The following is a 21,594-nucleotide window of genomic DNA, read 5'->3' as shown; positions in this document are numbered from 1 at the left end:
TGAGGAGTGTAAGCAGCTGTGATGATTTGCGGGTGTATTTTTTTCAGATTCGAGGACAGGTGACATGGTGCGCAAGAACATTTTTATTGTCTGCACTGCATTGAAATAAAAAGTAAAAAAAAGCACTCACTTTGTACACACAATGTCTGCGGATAGGGGACATATTGTTGACACTGCCTAATGTCTTTGAACATTAGAAATTCATTGAAACATTCCAGATGAAAGAAATATACAAAAACGATTCCCTCATTAACATAAAACAAACAAAAGTAAGAAAACTAATATTTTCTGGATTTAATACTGTGCAAAACTCATCTATAATATTGAAATGGCATTCAGTCCGTCAGTGAAAGGGCAGGAATGATGTGAAAGTAATTGATATTCCACAGTCTTAGTGTCCACATTCACATCAAACAGTCGAACAAAGAAAAAACTCAAAGGAAGTTTAGGATTGTGTATCTACAAAATCTGCATTTTAACAACCTAGCTATTTACAATGTACGGAGATTTAAACACATACATCTGTTACAAAGAACAAAGGAGTTGCCTGCCTGAGTGGATCAGGCAGATTAGAGTACAGTGACGATCTGAAGCAGTTTCATGTGCTTTCTGTCCACGAGACCGCATGGGAACTAAGCCATTAGGGCCGGGATAAGGGTTTGACCTCTGTCTACAGACATGGTGAAGATGCTACAAAGAAACAGACAAAACTGGAATGCAGTGCCGCTAAAATGTGTCAGCTCTGCATGGATATTTGGAATAATGCTTTGATATGAAACAGATCAAAGAAACAAGAATATGGTCGGCTGGTGCTTTTGATTATTTGTGCCAAAGATTTTTAACTCTACAGTAGCAGATAAGAAATGACTGTTGCAAAGAGTGGCTGTGGTTGCTAATATAATTATTTCAGATTTGTTTTCATCACATAGCTACTCAAATACCTTGTTTTCTGAAGATACATTTTCTCATGATCACATTTAGATCATGGCATTCTATTCAGTTGTAGATGAGGATTCTTCACCTAAAATATGACAATAAAAAAGGCTTTGTTATAATTAATAGTCCACCAAATGGAGCATAGCGTTAGTTCAGGCCAAACCCTGAGGTCACACTATAGTTGTTTGGGATCAGCTGCTTCATTCATGATTTGCAATAACTAGCTCACTCATCAGCCCTGTGGCTACCAGCTTAATAGTAACATATTCATACAGGTGTACATCATAGTCATGTAGAACGACAAAGGTCATTTTACTGCTGTTCTTATTAACAGCAGCTGAAATGTATTGAGAGAACAGAACAACATGTTAAGTCCTGATGTCCTTAAACTAGGTTGGGGGTAATATTAGAGGAAATTATTTATCCAAAAAGAATAGTCTTTAAAGACTACATTTAGAAACGGTGTCTTACCTGTGGGTATAATTATCAGTTTGTGATTTATTTATAGTTTATTGCATCAGCAACTATAGCAGCTCTTGGCTTCCAGATGAAATAAAGTTGGACGTTGAATGATACATTAAACATTTTAGCATGATGAGAAACCATGGCAGAAATCTCATGACTTGATGGTGGACAAAACATTTTGGGGCAAAGAGCAAGCACATTCCACATTAAAACAAATAAATGGCTCTTCGTCATGTGGCTTATACATTGCTTCAGATGTACTCACCAGTAAGGGCATACTATTTTACAAAGTCTGTACAAGTTCGGAGCACTACAAAGTTTACAAATCCCGGAGGAAAAAAGGAAACGGGAATTTGTGTAATTATTTTGTATTACTTTTCAGAAAGTAGTGGTCCAATTGGCTTCTTTGAAGGAGCAGGGAACAAAACAACCCTTTTACTTACATGATTGTCCCTTCTCTTTCTCTCTTATCTTCTCTACCGCATCTGTACATTTCCATCTCTTTTGGATTAGTCTTTCTCATTCACATTCTCTACCCCATTCTTTTCACATTACAAGTGACTCCCTATTGGAGCAGGAAGGACACTTCTGATTGTTCTGCACAGCGGAGACTAAACTGACAACACACAGTGAGTGTGTTGTTTATGGTAAAACTCAACACTCCAAAGGATAGTACTTGAAACAGTTGAAATGTGTTTTTTAACGTTTAGATTTAAGGTCATTATTATAGCTAAAGAAGTACCAAGCATTAATGACAAAGCATTTCTTCCTGTGATAACCTCCACTTGTGCATTTCCTTCCATTTCTTCCAATGTCATGCTCCTTCTGGTCCATTATAGACCCCATAGCCTTTGTTTACTGACCAATCACACCTCAGTCTGTTGCTGTGAGTCAGTGATGATGGTAACGCCTCGACGAAGCTCGTCCATACTGTCAAAGTCACTGCCATGTTCAGAGTCATCCAGCCCGCCGGGGGCCGACATGTCCGAGGTTGACGATGCACCAACGGACAGTCGCATGTTTAGCGACACAGAGTCATCAGTGTCCCCATTTCCTGGGGTTACCCCACTCATTGGAGTACTGAGGTCCCCATGGGAGGCCTCTCCAAGGGGCAGCTGGTGGGGAGGCAGGTATTGGCTGGGGTGGAAGTTTGGCCTGGCTTGCTGATGCCCAGCGCTGCCAGAACTTAGGGTGCTCTCCTTGGAGACTGGGGGGTTGGTGGGCAGCGGCGTGTAGGCCTCAGGGTATTCCTCACCTGTGGGCAGCGGAGGTGGCAGCTGGTCTAGACTCAAGAACTCTTCTTCGTGGGGAGGGGGGTAGTCGCTGTCAATGTCATAGCCCCCTAGGTAATAGTCTGATTCAAGTTCACGGGTGCTTCCTCCGAGGCGTGGGGCTGAGCATGCTACGTCGCTGCTGGGGGGTGCTTCATAGCCCGGCACCTCTTCAATGTCTGATAGCCTGGTGTTAGGCATCCAGTCCGATGTGTCCCAATGGTATGCTGAACAGTAGAAGGAGAGATGGTTAGGAACAATCTGGTCTGTGAAACAAGACAACATCAAACTAGTTTCCACAATGAAGAGCTTTGCAGCAGACATGCCTTAGTATGCACCAGGCACATTATACACAGTACAATACACAGAGTGGCGGAAGCTCAGGTTCAAGACAAAGCACATCCTGGACAGAACACTTTTTAGACCTTTAAGGGTATTTGGCATGCACAACAAGAGCCTTTGAGTGTAGGGATCACAGATGTCACAGCATGCTGAGCTTCATGAAGATTTGCAGCACTCAAGCCTTATTGCGGGATCAAAAAACACATTCTGGATGTTAGAAGGGTACATCAAATATCTGGCAGATTTTCCTCTTGGTCAATGTAGCAAAGTGATGCAAAACCATGCATTGTCTTGGCTCTAGACAATACGTCTGTACTCAAATGACCCAAATTTGAACAGTGTCACTGTAAGTTTCTGATGAAAATGTCTGGACTGCGAACAACAGCCAATGGCAGAATGAAGAATAAAAAAATGAAAGGATATGAATTATTTTGAGATTGTACGTTTTTACACTATATTCATTGGTTGTCTCCTCTAACTTCAAGCTAAACTAAGCTGCAATGTTGATCACATTTGGCGGAGCCCTTAGTAAGGGTTTACCCAATAGAAACTCAATGGGTGGGAGTCGGAAATGGGACCGTTGCTAAGGTTTTTGTAGTGAACACTTGAGCCAACAATCTACTGACATAGCATGGATGATGATGCTCATCAAAGAGGTTTCTCAGAACAAAAGGACAATCTACCAAAAACTCTGCAGATACATTTAACTGAGTACAAGTTCATTCAAGAGTAACACAGGGTGAGTAAAGCAATGACAAATCAAACAAGAACACATCCATGCATCAAAGCAGAACACAAACCATGGGAAGAGGCCGTGAAAACTTCATCACGCAACAACTGGTACAGTAACATCACTGGGCTGGAGATAAAAATCCAAACAAAGTAACATGGTGGATGCAGTGAGGTGAGAATGGCAGGCAATACAATTGTCAGGAAGGGGGGGACTGCACTGGGCTGCTAATTTAGCACATCACAATGAGTTGTTGGAGGGGTCGGAAGTCACATTAAATCACATATACGCACACAAACCTCCAACTCGGGAAGAGGATGAGCAGAGCAATGTACCAATGACAGAAATACGAAAGTACAGCTGGGTATACACAGAGGTAGAAAGATACAGCGGATAGACAACAAAATTGAGGGTTCAAGATAAAATTACTTGGAGATAAAACAGTGATTGTTCAAGATTAGATTTTTTGGTATGCTATTGGTGGTCTGGTTCAGGTGCAGTTAAGCCAATTTCCAACACAACATAGGGAGGTTATGGCTCTAATGTGTAATAAACATTTGCCATTTAAAATAAATCTGCATGATTTCAATTAATGTTTACCAGGTAAATGTATTCTTCTTCCCTAACTTTAGCTCAGGGGTCTCAAACTCAAGGCCCGGGGGCCAAATCCGGCCCGTGACTTCATTTTATGTGACCCGCAAGAGCTCGCAAAGAATATAATACATTTATTATACGGTTACATGCCACTTTACAGAAGCAGGTTGCCCATAAACTACATGTCCCACAATGCATCTCGTTTTGTGACTGAAGAGACTTGCAATTATTTGCCCTGGAATTCTGCTTTTCAGGCGTAGTTAATTACTAAGTTATTATCCTATCCGATAATAATCAAATTCAGAGGCAATAATGTCATATAATACATTATTTTATATATATATATATTTATATAGTTACAATCGGCCCTTTGAGTGCAACATTTATGCAAATGTGGCCCGCGATGAAATTGAGTTTGACACCCCTGTTTTAGCTGGTGAATAACTACATTGTTCAACACTATTGTTCAAGTACTCTTGACCAATGACCAGCAGAAAAGTGTGAAACCATTGGTAATAATGTGTATCGCATCAACAGCAGTACTTTGGGTTTATTCATTGGATATAAGCAACAGCTAATTTACATGTAATGTTATGAAATAATGCAATTCAACTGCTAACATGCCAGAGCGAGACAGTATAGCTCTCTTAGCTGGACACAACAGTCAGCACTGTCAAGACAGTCTGCTATTGAGTATCACTATATTGTTATTATTTGAATAGTCTACTTTTAGAATGATGTTGGCCAAAGGCACCAGCAAATGGCATGTGTGTGTATGCATGGAGCCAGTTGGTGTATTTATTGTTTAATCATAATTAAAGCAGCAGGTCAAATAGCTGCTAATATAATAGCTCCTCAAACATCCAGGACATCATTATTATGCTAATTAATATATGGCAATATATATTTTTTTAAAGCAGCATTCTTTTCTGATTATTATTTTGTCTACCCGCTGCAGATAGATAGATAGATAGATAGAGAGTTAAATAGAGAGAGATAGATACATAGAGGGGGAGGGGTAAAGTGAGAAGGTCTGGCAGTCACCTCTGTTGTAGGTTTGACCATGGTCCATTACTGACACTGTCAGGTAGAAGAACAACATAACACAGAAGCCTTTAGCATTGGGTAGTGAGTGTGTGCTGTTCTGAATGTACTTGTGTGGAATACGACTAAGGGGTGGGTGTTCTATGGGAAAAATGTCAGTCTGTCTAATGTGATTTCTTTTATAATTTGACTCACTATAAATTCTTGATATAAAGTTGCAGGCCTGGTTAACAGGGTCCTGATTATGTTAAATCTCACCTCTTCTTCCCAACATTCCCTTATCTCTCATCCTCATTTTACTTAGTATAAAACTCTTGCTGTATCTCAATTCGGGCACTTAACTGCTGTACTTTCTATGTTGTTAACTAGCTAGCCAACAACACATAACATAGCCAAGATGGCGACCATTGAGTGTTCCATTCTGAACTTTTTGAGCGTTGATTAGTTTACCATTCAGGTACACATACATTAGTGCATTGTGTTTTGCCATACCTAGTATTGGCATGGTCTTGGGATGTACAGCAAATCTAAGTACATACAGTAGAAACATGTAAATTGAGACACAGCCTATGACTTGTTTTTTTCTACCAATCATCTACAACTCTCATGATCATGAGCACTTTTTATTCCAACCAAACAGCCGAGTAAAATGGAGGAACTCATTTGTTAAATCACCCACTGAGGTGATCAGTGGAATGTGGTTAACCACCACTGCTTTATAATAGCATATACTAAATGAGCTAACAGCAGAAAATCTAACCCTGAAGTAGGTCACACTAACTAACCCTGACTTGAGAATGTGTAAGGAAGGGGAAAATAATCATCTTACAGCTAGTTAATTAACGGTGTCCAACTGAATGGTACAGTATGTAACACACAGGGAGAGCACTTAGCTTGGGTATACAACTGAAGAGTTACTGCAAATACCAGACTGGGGTAAGAGAAAAGAGAGAGGAGAGATACAAAGGGGATGAGACATGGTACCTTCACTTTCGATTGTGTCGACTGCATCATTCACCAGTCGAATGACCGTCACTATGGAGGCTTGTGGGGGGAAAGAAGGAGGAGATTTGTAAATACAGTTATCCAAAGTCAAAAAATGTCGTTATGGCGTTGCTTATGGCTGCCCGCTGCTGCCAGTCCTTTCTGCAGAGAGGGCTACCTGGTCTGCCTCAGGCACACTCAAGACTTCTTGTCCAGATTTTGATGTTCGGGGGCAATTTGCAACATTTTTATGGAAACAAATAAATCAGAAATGACTGTCAAAAAAAAGAAAATGAACTTCACAAATAAAGCAATGTGAGAACAAAAAATATGTAAGCATAGAACCAAAAACACTACACTATACTGCTTTTCCTTTTAGGGACTTACTTATCTGGTACACCAGTCAGACTTAAACAAGCAAAGAAATGAAAATGGCATCCATTTTAATATGGCTGCAGCACAACTCAAACATTTAATCATTGATGATTAAATCATTGAATAATGTCATCATTTTGGAAACCAAAACGATATATTTGGATCATTCTGAAACAATTAAAATCAATTAATTTCATGGGTTGCAAATAAAATCAGCATGATGCAATGCAAATGACAACAAAAACAGCTCCAGCACAAAGACCACCACAGTGTGAAGCGATGAAAACCCCTGAGCTTCTTCAAGAATGCTTTCAGTGACCCTAAAATCATGAACACATGTAAGAAAGTATTTGGAAACTTTTGGAATGCATTCCTGCATTATTGTACAGCAATTCAAAATTGATAATACATGCATACATACCTGACTGAATTCACATAATCACAATTGTTAGCAGTTGCACATGATTGACAACATATTTTGGATTTTGCTAATCTTTTAGCCTTACCAGTAGTAGCAATCACAAAAACAACTATTTGTATGATTTAAAAAACAACTTTGATAAATGACAGATGGAAGAGACACGTAGTATATATTACCCTAATAGGGGTTCCCCATGTTTCTTATTTTACCTGAGGCATGACTACAAGAATATCGAAATTCCATTTTTTCTGGCATTCTGATTATCCTAAAAACTAATTTCTAAATGTAATCGTTTATTTGAACCGGGACAATGCACATTAATGAATATTTAAAAAATAAATAATGCTTTCAAATGTAAATTAGCTGGATTTTAGCTTTGAGCTAATTTCCATCCATATTCTTGGCTAGTGCAAGTGGCGTGTCTTACCATTATCATCACAGGAGTCAGACTGGAAGGAGCTCAGGGATTGGACCTCTGAGTTGCTGCCTTTGTTGCTCCCTGAGAAACACGTTACTTCTTCTGCCATGTCAACCATCTTTCCTGTAGGTAGAGGTCAGGGGTCAGGAGGGACACATTCCAAAACAAAGACAAAAAACTAATTGGGTCGCTCTATTGTTGATCTTTTGTTTATAGAAGATATGCGTCAGCAGTTTGATAACCCTAACCCAAACCCCAACCCTAACCCTAGCACAAAAGGACCAGTACAGCATCTATAGGTTACTTATTTATCCATATAGAATTAACTCATTAACGTTAACAAACACCACTTACTTTGGCAGGAAGTAAACACACACAGACTCACCCTCATCACTGTCCCATGGGCTCTTGCATAGGGAATCGCAGTCTGAGCGGCAGGGGGACACTGGCGGCAGGTTGGGGGCCACACTGCACACCACCACCCCCCTCCTGGTGGTTCCCGACAGGATCCTTGGGGACTCGGGGTGAAAGGTGCTCATCTCCGTATGCTCGACACCGCGCCCATCCACCACCTTCTCCAGCGTGGACCGCGGGTCTCCTTGGAAACAGGGAGTGTATGCCATGGGCCTCACAGGGACCTGTGGAGGAGACATCATCCCGCCCACTCCCAGCACGGTGGGCTCTGAGTACAGGTTGAGGGGGTCCCCTGGTGTGCAGTGAAGGGTCTTAAACTGAACACCGTTGGCCTTGTTGAGGAGCGCTGCAGTAGCCGGGTCCTGGACCAGAGACAGGTTGTTCCGCGAGTAGTTCTTCTGAAAAACTTTCTTGCGGAAAGCGATGAAGAGGATGATGAGGGTGACGATGACAAAAAGCACCACAGCGATTCCGATCAGCTCCTCTTTACCGACCACGGTGTGACCTGCCTGCATGTCGGGGACCACCACGGGTCGCAGGCTACAGCGCTGGCCCACAAAGCCCGCCGTGCAGTTACAGTAGAAGGATCCGTAAGTGTTGACGCAGAGGCCGCCATTCTCACACTCACCCTCCAGATTGCTGCGGTCACATTCGTTCACATCTTCCTCACACCTGCAGGATGAGGATGGAGGTAACAGGAAAAAGGAAAGGTGTGAATTTACAAATACAAATAACTTCTGACAGATCAATGACCTGCTCCCAGATGGATCGCATTGTGAGTGACAGAGTAGATTGCAGAAGTAGTCCCTATGCCAGCACTATCCCTTTGTCTGTAATATGGTCTATTTGCGGTGCCAGAGCCATTTGGCTTCTTACAAACTCAAAGAGAGTGTAAGCTGAAGGCTAAAGACAAGATAATTATAGTTCTTTACTTTACTTTAATTTGACATTAAGTATTGCGTTTGAGGAAGATGAAAAGTAGAGAGCAATATGTAGAACTTTAATGTAATGCTGCCTTGTTGTGGTCAGGAACAGAAACTGCAGTCAATACATGTTTTTTTTGTTTTTTTTTCATTGAATTAAAAAAAATGTTTGGTTATTAAATATTGACTGAAAATAGTACAATTAAAGGTCCTTGAGTTGTATTTTTAAATGCCCATTCAAAGCACAATGTAGAAATTAACACACACACACATACACACGTTTTGGTCAGCAGGTTAATCTTCAAATAATAGCTATACTTTAGATAGATAGATAGATAGATAGAAAGATAGACAATACATATAAATGTTGTTCCAGCAGCATTACAAAATTAACAAATGTTTAAAAGATCATCTTTAACGATTTTCTTTATGATTTAACTAAATGTATCTCTTAAACTTGTCTTAACCATTGATCTTATTTCATAACCAAAAACACGTTCAAGGACCATTGACCCTGAAACGAGCTAACAGGATGTGGTGAAATGATAACTTATTACCAGGTTAAAGGAATCATTCCTGAACCACTCAATGGAGACACTGCTAGAGACGTGTAATACAAATACATTTGTACAGGATTGTGTGTGTATAGACTCACATCAGGCCCTTGAAACCTCTCCTGCAGCTGCAGAAGAAGGCGTTACCGATGGGTTTACACACTCCGCCGTTTTGACACGGGTTGGGAACACACGCCGTGATCTCCATCTCACAGCGCCCTCCGGTGTACTGGAGGTTACAGCTGCATGAGAACCCTGCGCACACAGACAGGCAGATACACTTCATTAAGAATGCAGAGCACAGACACACACTTTTGGGAAATCACATGAGTACATCCACACAGCATAATAAAGACATACAAACGCACGCACGCACGCACGCACGCACGCACGCACGCACGCACGCACGCACACACACACACGCACACGCACACGCACACGCACACACACACACACACACAGAGCACATCTCTGACACACAAATCACCAATACACACGAGAATACGCTGGGGAATTAGCATTTTTATTGTGTGTACGCAATACACCAGACACACACTAACCTTTCCACAGCGCTGTGTAAATGACAACAGTGGGCAATTCCCAGGATGCTTTGCTCATTATGGTGTAAATGAGTAACATGTTGCGTGAGGAAGGTCTTACAACTGTGTTCAGTGAAGCCTAATGGTTCTGTAGCCTCGCACCATCACACACACTCTGCTAACACAGAGGCTGGTGCATGCACTTCACCCTCAAGGTTGTGGGTATTTCAACCGTCAGCAACTATTTCACGAAAATCCCTTGAATCTTGATTCATTATTTGAGTACCAAATGATTATTTAAAGCTTTTGGGTTCCCCCTTTCCCTTAGTGTGTTATATAGTTTAGCACACAATCATTGTCCAGTAAAGCAAACCTTTTTTAAACTAAAAAGTGCAACTTAATATGCTTTTTGGGGTTTTCCCTTTTGTGTAGTGTGTTATATAGTGCCTGTAAATGGTATCCAAAGGCTAAAATCCATGCCAGAGCCGGAAACGCCTCTATTGGACTCCTTTGTTTACTTCTGTAACATAGTGACATCACTATGTAACACTCATGCTTCTATTGGCTACTGCTCCAACACATTGTACAGGATATGTTAAGGGGTAAGACATCTCTAAGTGACATCAACCAAGTATTTTCAATACACTGAACAGTTTTTATCCCTTTCAGGACCTCCAGTGTGAGGTAGCTGCACTTCCTGTTACTTACCACCGGAAGGCAGGCTGGTGCAGGTTGCTCCGTTGCGACAGGGCTGCTGCAGGCAGGCGTCAGGGTAGAGGATGCAGCCTAGCTTCAACTCTGTCAGTCCCACCACCTCTGCGTATCGAGAGCGTTTGTTCTGCAGCGGCAGCTCGTTGTTGTTCAGCGTGACCGAGTCCAGGCAGCCCTGGAAGCCTTCGAGCACCCGCGGGTCCTTCTGTGAGTCCACCAGGCTGCGAGAATTAGGGTGCTGCACCTGAGGAGAGAAGGGGCAGAAATTACTATATGAAGAATACAGGAAGGTTTGTTAGTAAATGTAAGGAAAATTGTATGTGGTCGTGTGCAAACACATATAGTTTGTTAATTGGGAAAGTCATATACTGATAAGATATGAATTACTCCTAAAGACGTCATGAGATGATGACCTTTTGACATCTGGAACATATTAACATATCAACTAATCTATGTTCGTGCGTTAAACCAGGGCTGCCAACATTTGAGTTCAGCTTGGAGTAAGATTTTTTTTTTGGTGAACCGAAAAAAGAAACATTCATGTGTACGCAATACGCACATACACAGCGTACCCGCAACGCTTACAATGAAGGCTCGATAATCAGCTCAAAGCATATAAAATGGCATATAGGTGTAAGCAGAGGTAAAGTGCTATTTTACAAGTGGGGGGTCCTCACCTCCTCTAGGGTGGTCCGGGGGCATTCTCCCCCGGGAAGATTTTTTTTTTAAATATTGAAGTTAAATGCATCAACCTGGTGCACTTTGAGAGCAAAATGAATTTATGGATACATCTCTCAACACCCATATGAAACAGATTTACTTTTTCTTTATGGATATTTTACAAATCACTCACCTTTTAAACTGTATTCTTGTTTTACTGTCATATAGTATTTCATAACTGTTTTTCATTTATTCTCATAAATGGTGACCAAAACGTTTGAGACCCACTGAGATAACTAGACTAAAGTTAACTATCTAAACAGAGAGTCCCTTACCTCACTGAGCTGTAGTTATCTCTCTAAGTCTGACAGGACAGAGCTCTCCCTTTCCTTGTTTTAGAAACAGCTTCTAGTATCCGTTAGCGCAGCTAGCTAACCAGATGCTAACAACAACAATGCAAATAGTGAGTTTGGTAGAAATATACTGTATAATAGTAAAGTTATTTAAGATGATGCCATATTTATTGAAGATTTTACATTATAAATATTCCCAAAAATTATTCAAAAGCATATTCTTCCAAACTCCTTGCTGTAGTATGACACACAGGAGACTATTGAGGTCTGCAGTGAGTTTGGTAGTAATAAGCTGTATAATAGTGATTGAATATTATTGTATTCTCTTTTTTCGGAGTTGCACTTTGCAGACGGTCCCTGAGCACTCGTTTCTTCTCCGGCTGCGGATAGAGACCAATGTAATGTGTCCAGCTCGGAGGACGGCGCGTATTGGCTTTTTTTGATCAAAATGTGATTGTAGTTCGTTGGCAACCTTACCACGGTACTTAGGAGACGTCATTTGTGTCTGAATAACGTTTTGTTCATGAGTTATTGATCCGTGAAATCAGAATCTCCCAATATCGTTCCAACTTTACTGAACTAAGCCAGAAGACCGTCTCATTTCGTAGACCGCTCGGTTTGCTGTTCCTTCACTTTATATATACATTTATTTTGGACGAAAACTTAGCGTGAGGAAAGGCAAGTGTGGCGTGAGTGCGTGAGATATGGATTAATTGCGTGACTCTCACGCTCAATGCGTGAGTGTTGGCAGCCCTAGTTAAACATGTTTAGGAAAATATGGGTGCGTCATTTAGAAAACCTATATCTGCTGTCTGTTAGTTGTACTCGTGGACCACGATTTGCTGCTGTGGCAGAAGGTGATCTACTCCAATATTATTATTGTTGTTGCACAACTGAATAATAATTAATCTCAACCATATGTGTGTTTGTGTTTTATTGATCTCTCTCTCTCTGTTAACATTTAAAGTTGGTGAGCCATTAATTGCACTAACAGTAGTCAGATTTAAACATGGGGAAATACTGCTTTATTCTATTGCTATTTAACCATATTTGATTACAGTGTCCTTAAAGATTTCTTGTTTTATATGGAGATTATTTGTTTTATATTTTATGCATGCACCATGACATCAAGTCAAATTCCTCCGACTGTATGTGTGAACCTACCTGGCAATAAACCCGTTTCTGATTCTGATTCTAAATTCAGAAATCTTAGATTCAACTCAGAAGTGCAGGTACCTAGTAACTTATTAGGAACTGCTGTTTTTATGACACAAGCTTAAGGCATTCACAAGTGGGGTCTTTACTGATGTATTTTAGAACAACACATGATAAACTCTTAAGCTTGTGTTTAGCAGAGAGCCTATTTCTAACCAAAAACACATTAAAAAACAATAGATTTCGAAGAAGGAAACCAGAAGTAGTAAAATGCTAACTCATTTCCGGGTTTAAGAACTCATTCCCGCACCACTATATTGTTTTGCACATTGGAATAGACTGTGTGCAGTGTAGCATTTCACAAACATTCATCACAAATATATGGGCATTTTAGAAAAACTACATTACATTTTTAGCTAGCATTCTTTAAACCCGGATGCAGGTCTTATAAGGCAGCACGATAGTAAAAAAACATGTTAAACATGAATCTGACCAGCCCTAACATGGCTGCCATTGTGTTATCATCTAACCCCTCCAGATAACTTATGGACTGACCATTGCTCCGAAGTAGATGGTTCTGTCCGGAGCCAATGGTTGTATGAAAGGCGGTCCGCGGCGCCGCTCAACGTAGCTGTCGTCCAGGGCCAGGCTGCTGAAATTGCGATTGAGCTCCAGCGCCACCGTGTGCCAGCTGCCATCGTTGATTCGACGACCGGAGATGCCCAACATGTCAGCACTGTCACCACCTCCACCTCCACCACAGGCCAGCTGGAACGACAGCTTCCCCTCTTCCAACTGTCCACACACACACACACACACACACACACACACACACACACACACACACACACACACACACACACACACACACACACACACACACACACACACACACACACACACACACACACACACACACACACACACACACACACACACACACACACACACACACACACACACACACACACACACACACAAATATTGGAAAACACATCTAATCATGCAACACACTAAATGAGAACCATTTTCTATCACACTCTAGAAACAGTTCCAATCCCTTGTTAGGATCATTTTCATGGAAAGTGTATATTTGATACTAACTACTAATGATACACTAGAGTGTGTGAAAAATAACAGAAATGATTAATACAAAACCAAAGAAGAAATTATCATAATATGGATACAAATAATTATCTTCACATTTTTAAACAGTTAGAACAACTGTCTAACTAAAATGTTTTCCTAATAATTATTATAATTTAGCTTGATTACAAATATATTAGTGTTATCAAGGTGCATACAGTACCAACAAATTCAAAGAGGTTTTCCTTGATCTCCTTAAATCGGGTTGTGTTTAAATAAATGTGACTGCCAGAGCATAGACCAACACCTTGTTATTTGTGTGTGTGTGTGTGTGTGTGTGTGTGTGTGTGTGTGTGTGTGTGTGTGTGTGTGTGTGTGTGTGTGTGTGTGTGTTTTGAAGTATGTACATTGAGCACGGTGCAGGGCTCAGTGTGTGTGTATGTGTGTTTTGAAGTATGTACCTTGAGCACGGTGCAGGGCTCAGTGTGTGTGTACATAATGATTCCTTTGCTCTGCAGAGTTCTGATCCGGAGGCTGAGCTTCAGCTCCGTCTGCAGCCGTTCAGCCAGTCTGTACTTGATGTAGCTGTTACCTGAGAAACTCAGAGACGAATGGCCTGTACACACACGCACGCACACATAAACACACACAGACACACACACAGAAACACACAGAGATTAATCAATTACATTCCAGAACGATTCAAAAGTATAGATACATGACATTGTGTTATACATCAAAAACATCAACAAAGACTTGAGGATTATTGGTGTTTCCCTTTTTTTCCTCAAACACACACACCTGCACACTCCCCCAGTTTGCCCGGTGGACACTGGCATGCGTAGCGCCCTCTGGTGGCCTCCACGGAAACACACTGCATGTCTGCAGGACACGGCTGCTCCTCACACTGTTCTGACAGGACGGCACAGCTGGCATCTGCACACACACACACACACACACACACACACACACACACACACACACACACACACACACACACACACACACACACACACACACACACACACACACACACACACACACACACACACACACACACACACACACACACACAAACACACACACACACACACACAGAGATAGAACACACACTCATCAGCCTACAATGAGGAATAGAATATATAAAATAAATGTATAGTTTTCTATTTAAAATGTTTGATGGTGACCTTAAAATCAGCGCTCATGAACAAATGGAATTACAATTTAAGATGAATGTTATATGTGAACCATTTCCATAACTGAAAGCATTATTTAAGGTATATCCATCAGGCATTCAGTTTAAACACATTAGTTATCCTTTTGAGGATTTCCAAATCCCTTTTCTTTCTATTTTATATGTTTGAGTGTCAGTGACTCATATAGCATCAAACCTTTTTCTGTATTATGTGCAAATATACAAATTAGAGCACTGAATGTGAGAGGTGAAATGTTTATTATCCTGGAATGACATGATACATATGTTGTGGCTATAACTATATTACAACTATAATTCAATCATTACCATGTCATTACTATTTGCAATACCCTATTACATAATTATACTTGGAGGAAAATGTCATGGCCCTTTTAAAGAGCCTGTGACAGCATCCCAACAACTGTTGTGCAATGAAATATTGGACTACTAGTCATCTCGAACCGTTTGTTTAAAAAAGAAGGTGCGATACCGTTCCGATAAATATCAATAATTTCGAACATCGCGGGGAAATTCCTTCGACTCATTTTGAAGTTTTGGGGGAAGCCGGAAGTGACGTCAATGCGGGAACGCTTCACTGTGCGGCGAGAGAGCCAAACACTGACAAAGTGTGTTGTCATGCTTAGAAATGGTGAATTACTGAGTTTAGGCACGTTAATAACGTTTTAATGAAGTTCAATACAGTATATTCATATTTTTCAGTGCTTTCATGTCAATTCGGCGAACGTAAACATAAATGATCGTGGTGGAGATGATGATTAAATTAGGATTAAAAATCGGTAGTGAGAGCTGCTGAATTTCCTCCCGTCGGATGTGATATAAAAACAAATTGATTATTTTTGTAGTTGTAAACTCAAGTGGATGAACCTACATTTATTAGTGCTTTCATGTCAATTCGACAAACATATGATACATTAAATGATCGTGAGGATGATGATTTAAAAATCGTTTGTTTGAGCCGGTCTGCATTTCCTGATGAGAAAACAAACCGATGCTTTTTGTAGTTGTAGTACACCAACATGGATTAAACGTGTGTTTTTTTTTTACCACAATGTTGGGTGAATTAATGGATAAAATGCACGGATTATTATTATTATTCCCACTCCGGTCGGGACACTAGGTCCACCGTTTCCCCGCAGCGAGGCTCCCCCCGTTGACAGTTTACGTGGGCTGGGCTGGGTGCAGTGGCGGACTGGCCATCGGGACGAATCCCGATGAGCCGGTACCGAAGTGGGCCGGTCGGATAAGTCACTAGCACATCCCCCACTCCCCCCGTTGACAATTTACTAGCGGTACCGAAGTGGGCCGGTCGAGAGTCCCGGGATGATTACTCCCAGTCCACCACTGGCTACATGACCGTATTATCGCCTACATATTGACGCACCTAATTCCTAAACTTCTAACAGATACAACATAAACCGATCCTTCAGCCTCATATGAGCTCTCAGACACGTTCAAAATTAAACTGTCATCGCTGTCTGAGCTTGCTGCTGTGTGCGCCATCGTGCGTTTACATGCAGATGCTAGGATCCTGAATGGTGCAGCTGGAGCGCTGTGCCCGCAATGACGTCACACATCATTTGGCGGGACTTGAAGAATCCCAGAGAAGATCCAGAAACTTGTCAACATTGAAGGGCAGATTAATGGTTATCAAAATACAAATATCCAAAATCAGTTCAGTAACGGTTTTCAAGGGGACAATATTTACTAAAATTGATGGGTTTGGATGATGGGGGAAACTCCTGTCACAGGCTCTTTAAGTGACATATGCTTATATTACAAGTGGAATTCATGCAGAAAATGCAATTACATAACACCTGATACGCAACTTGACCCATGAAGGGATGCTTGAAGTGAATTGTTTTCTAACACGACCCTTTTATTTATATTAGGTCTTAAATTGTTTGCATAAATTAGGGCGTGGTCACTTTGATGGACATGTACATGCCTCACTGTCAGCCAGTGTTGCCAACTTGGCGACTTTGTCGTTAAATTCGGCGGATTTTCAAACCCTCCGGCTACTTATTTTTGTTAAAAGCGACTAACGACTAATCTAACAACTTGTAATGGTGTTATTAGGGACTTTTCTGGTGTTTGGAGACTCACATATTGTTCAGCAGTTAACGAGCCGCGGGTGCTGCCGTGAGCCCCTCTGTTCCTGCTCTGCCCTCCCATAGTATTCACAGGCGCTAGTTGCCTCCCTGTAAGTGAATTGCGCATGCGCCAAGCCGTCCTGGTTTTGAGCTGGGTTGAAATGTAAAATGTTTCTTCATTGTCATATAGTGTTCATTGTCACACTATAATAAAAAACTGCCTTTGCTTTGCAATGACTCACACACAGCCTCAGTCACTTAATCACCTCGTCCACTGTGTGTGTGCCTCTCTGTGACAAGCTAAACATTCACGTAGGTCATCATGTCACAGTCTAAACTGTAATCACAAAAGTACAGAAAGGAGTGGGAATCAAACCCTGAGTTTAAAGGATGGTTGAAGCCATTTATTGGAGATGACACACGGGCTACTGCCTTTATTGTAAGGGAGATTTCTACTGTCTACTTTTTCTAATAGAGGCATTTCTGATCTACTGTCGTCTGGATTTACTCTGGTTTCAAGTTTTGCTCCTCCTTGGAGGGGGTGAAACGTTTTTTTACCGCCATTACATGATATGCAAATTAGGCAATCACGTCATTTAGGGGCTTCTGGCGACTTTTCGGACAGCCAATAGCTACTTTCCTTACTATGGAGTTGGCAACACTGCTGTCAGCTAACAGCAACTTGTTCACTCTGCTAGGCTACAACAATAGAGGCTACAACGTTAGTTAGCCATAGTACTGTACTTGACCCTTTAGCTTTAGCCGTGTTCGTGGTGATTGTGCCTTTTAGGGAATATTGTTACAAATACCAGACAATTAAAATGTTGTGCTGTGCGCTTGAATGTACTAACAGAACTTCCAAGAAGTCTAAAATGATAATATTATACATGTTAATCCCGTTTGCAGGTGTTTGTGTGCTTGGTAGTTTAGCTTGTTAATTATTAGCCAGCTAAGGACATAACCCTTTATACATACATATACATTTTAGTTTATGATTCAGCCTTGGGTAAGACTTTTATAGTCTATGGCTATGACGCCCATAATGCTAAACGGGAGCAAATGTTAACAGGGGACCCAATTATCCCAGTGGTGGCCGCCGGAGCTAACGGAGCCGCAGGGGGCTAGCTCCAGCCGGCTCCGTTAGGTCCTGGCGATGGAGTCCGTCGTTATAACTGGAGATCAAGGAATACAGCGAAATGCAGACTTGGTTTGCCTGCTGTAGTATTAGCTAAATAAATTATGTTGAACAAGGCTTATTAAGCTGAACATCGCCACAATTGTTCTGCTATGTATCGGTACTTCTTTTCTTAACGTGTGAATGACAAGCATTAAGAATAACAAAATATAGCTAATTCTCTAGCTCAGCCTTTCCCAAACTCAGGGTCGCGAGCCAAAATGGGTCGCGGACCCCTTTTGATTGGGTCACCAGTTAAATGCATTGCTACACACACGCAGCGTCAGAGCTGATGGCTGCGTTGCAAAGATTTTTTTAAAATAATTTTTGTATTTTATTTTTTATTTTGAAAATGAAATTATGCAATATAGCATTATATATTGAATGATTTAATTTTCTAAATACAAATAAACTAAAAATAAAAGATTGTATTTTTATCAGCTCTGACGCGTCCCCCGCGAAAGTTTTCGCGCTGTCCGTTTATTGTCTGTTGATTAATCCCAATCGTACATGATGGCAAAAAGATGATACAAAGAGGAGTTTTTAAACGTTGGCTTCACAAAAACTGTTAGAAATGGAGAGGAGCGGCCTCAGTGTGTTTTATGTGGAGAGGTGCTCAGTAACGAAAGCTTGAAAATGAATAAATTGGACCGGCATCTCCAAACAAAACATCCTCTGCAGGGACAAATCAAAGGATTTTTTCATCTGCAAAGAAGAGTCTTTCAAGAAGCAGTGTTTTGACGGCGGAAAAGTAAGTCACTCATTTTAATAATTTGTTTTGTGTTTTTGTGAGTTTGTCAGGGTCTGTTGTGAAATAGTTTCGTTAATGCAAAGTTGGATGAAATGCAGACTGAGCCCCGGAGCGGACCGCCAGCTGCGCGCTCTCGTGCGTCCTCTACTCGCTCCCGCGAGTCCACTACATTCTGCAGCGGCACAGAGCGGTGTTTCAACAACAATAACCACAGGAAGATTAGAGGGAAAGTGACAGGCAGTATGAGAAGGAAAGCGAGAGAAAGTATCAGCCGCACGGACGTGACTGCTGCAGTGTGATGCACATAGGAATACATATGGGGGTTATTCCCTATCTTTATTCAAGAGCGTGGTCTTTAAATTTGAGAGCATACTTTATTGATTTCACGTTCAGAATATGTATTTCTTTCCCTCAAACCCTGTCCTCACACTCAAATAGTGTCTGCTTGCGCTCAGATTTGCTCTGCTTCTGCTCAAACTGTACGCTTGCACTCAGATATATTGCTGCGCTTACAGGTTTCCTGTGTTCCAGTTTAAAACCTTCTTCTTGCACTCAGGCTGTTTCTGTGCGCTCTTGAAATGTCTGCTCTCAGATTTCTTCTGTGCGCGCTTGGGTCTTTTGTGCAACAACCCTGTCAAAATCCCTCCGTGGGGATTCCCCACAGTATTGAGTATGTAGTAGCTTTGGATAAAAGCGTCTATCATGTAATGTAATGCGCTATAAATGCGGTTGCCAGGTCCACATTGGGTATACAGCGTACGCCGGCTGGTATTAAAAATCACCCAATAACCCAGCAATGTTAATGATAATATCTTCTCTGTTATTTTCAGGCATTCAAAGGGAACAGAGGGGCACTGAGGGCATCCTATCAAGTCAGCCTCCACAAAAAAAAAGTTAATCACTTGCCAAGTGTTGGAGTTTATTTTTCTCTCAGAGTGTTTTAAAACAGCTCTGTTCATTTAAAAGTGTTTAAAAAATGTGTGTACATAGTTTTTGATCTAGTGACAAACTTAATGTTGCACTTCTGATCATTTAAATTTGGTTTCACCTGTGATTATAACTGAATACACTTCACTGTACTTCAGTTAGTGTTTTGTCCCTTTCTGTTTACAACATGTTTGTTCTTTGTTAATTTAAAATAGTTTAAAATGGTGTGTACATAGTTTTTGAGCTAGCGACAAACTTAATATTGCACTTTTGATAATTGAAATGTGTACTGTATATACTTGACTGCACGTCCCATGTTTCGTCTTTCTGCTTTGATCCTTATTTTTTTCTGGGCAAGCTCAAAGGGAAGGTTGTTATGGTGAGAAACCTAATTGCTGCGATGCACTTTTATAATTAAATAAATATTTTCATTTACATTTTAAATTCATGGTGTGTTGCATTCTTTGTTTATAACTGTAGATATTATGGAAAATCATGACATTTTTTGAGCTTGGGTCCCTTAGGACCACAACATTTCTATTTTGGCTCTCATGCTGAAAAAGTTTGGGAACCCCTGCTCTAGCAGATTGTCTCATTTGATTATGAATGTAACGTTTATATAGGGGAACTACACCGTTAGCAGTAACTTGGTATGCATGTATTTCATGTTAGCTTAGCTTCTTAGCCTGAGCTAGCTCTGTTTACATCCAGTTCGGAGGCAGCAGGTCCCGCCTCGGCTCCGCCTCTTTGCCCTTATTTGGAGCAGGCGGGATTAGACTCTGACGTCGCTGTCAAGCGTTAGTGGCCGACTCCGCCCACTAAGGGCTTCTCGGCAACTCTGCAGAATCCTATGGGTGACGTCACGGACACTTTGTCCATTTATATATACAGTCTATGATTGCGGCGAAACAATCCAATCACCGAGCTTAAACCATAGCTGAGGATCTTGGGTAATCATCTTGGGTGTGTATCTGTTTCCGGTTATTTTATTTTGAAATTCAGTTCCTGACGGACGCCAAAAAAGCAAGAGATTATAGAATTAAACAAATAAATAAAAACAAGGATAATTGTGTGTTATTGTTGAGTAAATAAGTTTGTTATTAAGAAAAGAATAACAAATTAGAAGGAAAAAAAGTTTGAAAAAATGCAGATTTCATTATTCTGAGGCTCTGAGCCCCATTTCTTTTCCTCACGGACGGCAAAAAAAGTCCAACATTATACGATATACAAACAATAATCGTGGCTTGATATTGAGTAAGAACATGTTTTTATGAACCACACAGGATAAAAAGACATGCTGCAGGCACGAAACATACTACCAATATAAATACATTGCTTCTAAAATCGTTCTGTGTGACACGAAAAAAAGAGGAAAATCGTATTGGTGAACACGAATCAATAGAATACATTTGTGACAGTGACTATAACACGAAATGCCGTGAGACTGGGTTGTGTGGTATG

The 21,594-nt window shown here is 41.0% G+C and overlaps 1 protein-coding gene across 14 annotated transcripts in view; it reads right to left on the bottom strand.

The window, feature by feature from the left end:
• Positions 1-63: 63 nt before the first annotated feature.
• Positions 64-21,594, bottom strand: part of LOC307036608 (protocadherin Fat 3-like) — a 144,551-nt gene continuing 123,020 nt past the window's right edge. For 7 of the 14 annotated variants that reach the window (XM_079677064.1, XM_079677070.1, XM_079677069.1 and 4 more), the window contains 10 exons: positions 14,777-14,911; positions 14,437-14,591; positions 13,445-13,684; positions 10,719-10,965; positions 9,573-9,726; positions 7,966-8,666; positions 7,590-7,703; positions 6,367-6,426; positions 5,383-5,418; positions 64-2,899 (listed from right to left, as the gene is read on the bottom strand). In XM_079677064.1, the coding sequence (XP_079533190.1) occupies positions 2,268-2,899; positions 5,383-5,418; positions 6,367-6,426; positions 7,590-7,703; positions 7,966-8,666; positions 9,573-9,726; positions 10,719-10,965; positions 13,445-13,684; positions 14,437-14,591; positions 14,777-14,911 (2,474 nt within the window). In that variant the 3' untranslated portion in view covers positions 64-2,267. Of the gene's footprint in view, positions 2,939-3,814; positions 3,874-5,382; positions 5,419-6,366; positions 6,427-7,589; positions 7,704-7,965; positions 8,667-9,572; positions 9,727-10,718; positions 10,966-13,444; positions 13,685-14,436; positions 14,592-14,776; positions 14,912-21,594 lie in introns of all 14 variants that reach the window. The other 7 variants (XM_079677072.1, XM_079677066.1, XM_079677076.1 and 4 more) reach the window with 5 other exon arrangements.

The sequence above is a fragment of the Notothenia rossii genome (genome assembly GCF_949606895.1).
Source record: "Notothenia rossii genome assembly, chromosome: 4".
NCBI lineage: Eukaryota > Metazoa > Chordata > Actinopteri > Perciformes > Nototheniidae > Notothenia > Notothenia rossii.
This window is presented reverse-complemented; position numbering and strand designations above follow the sequence as displayed.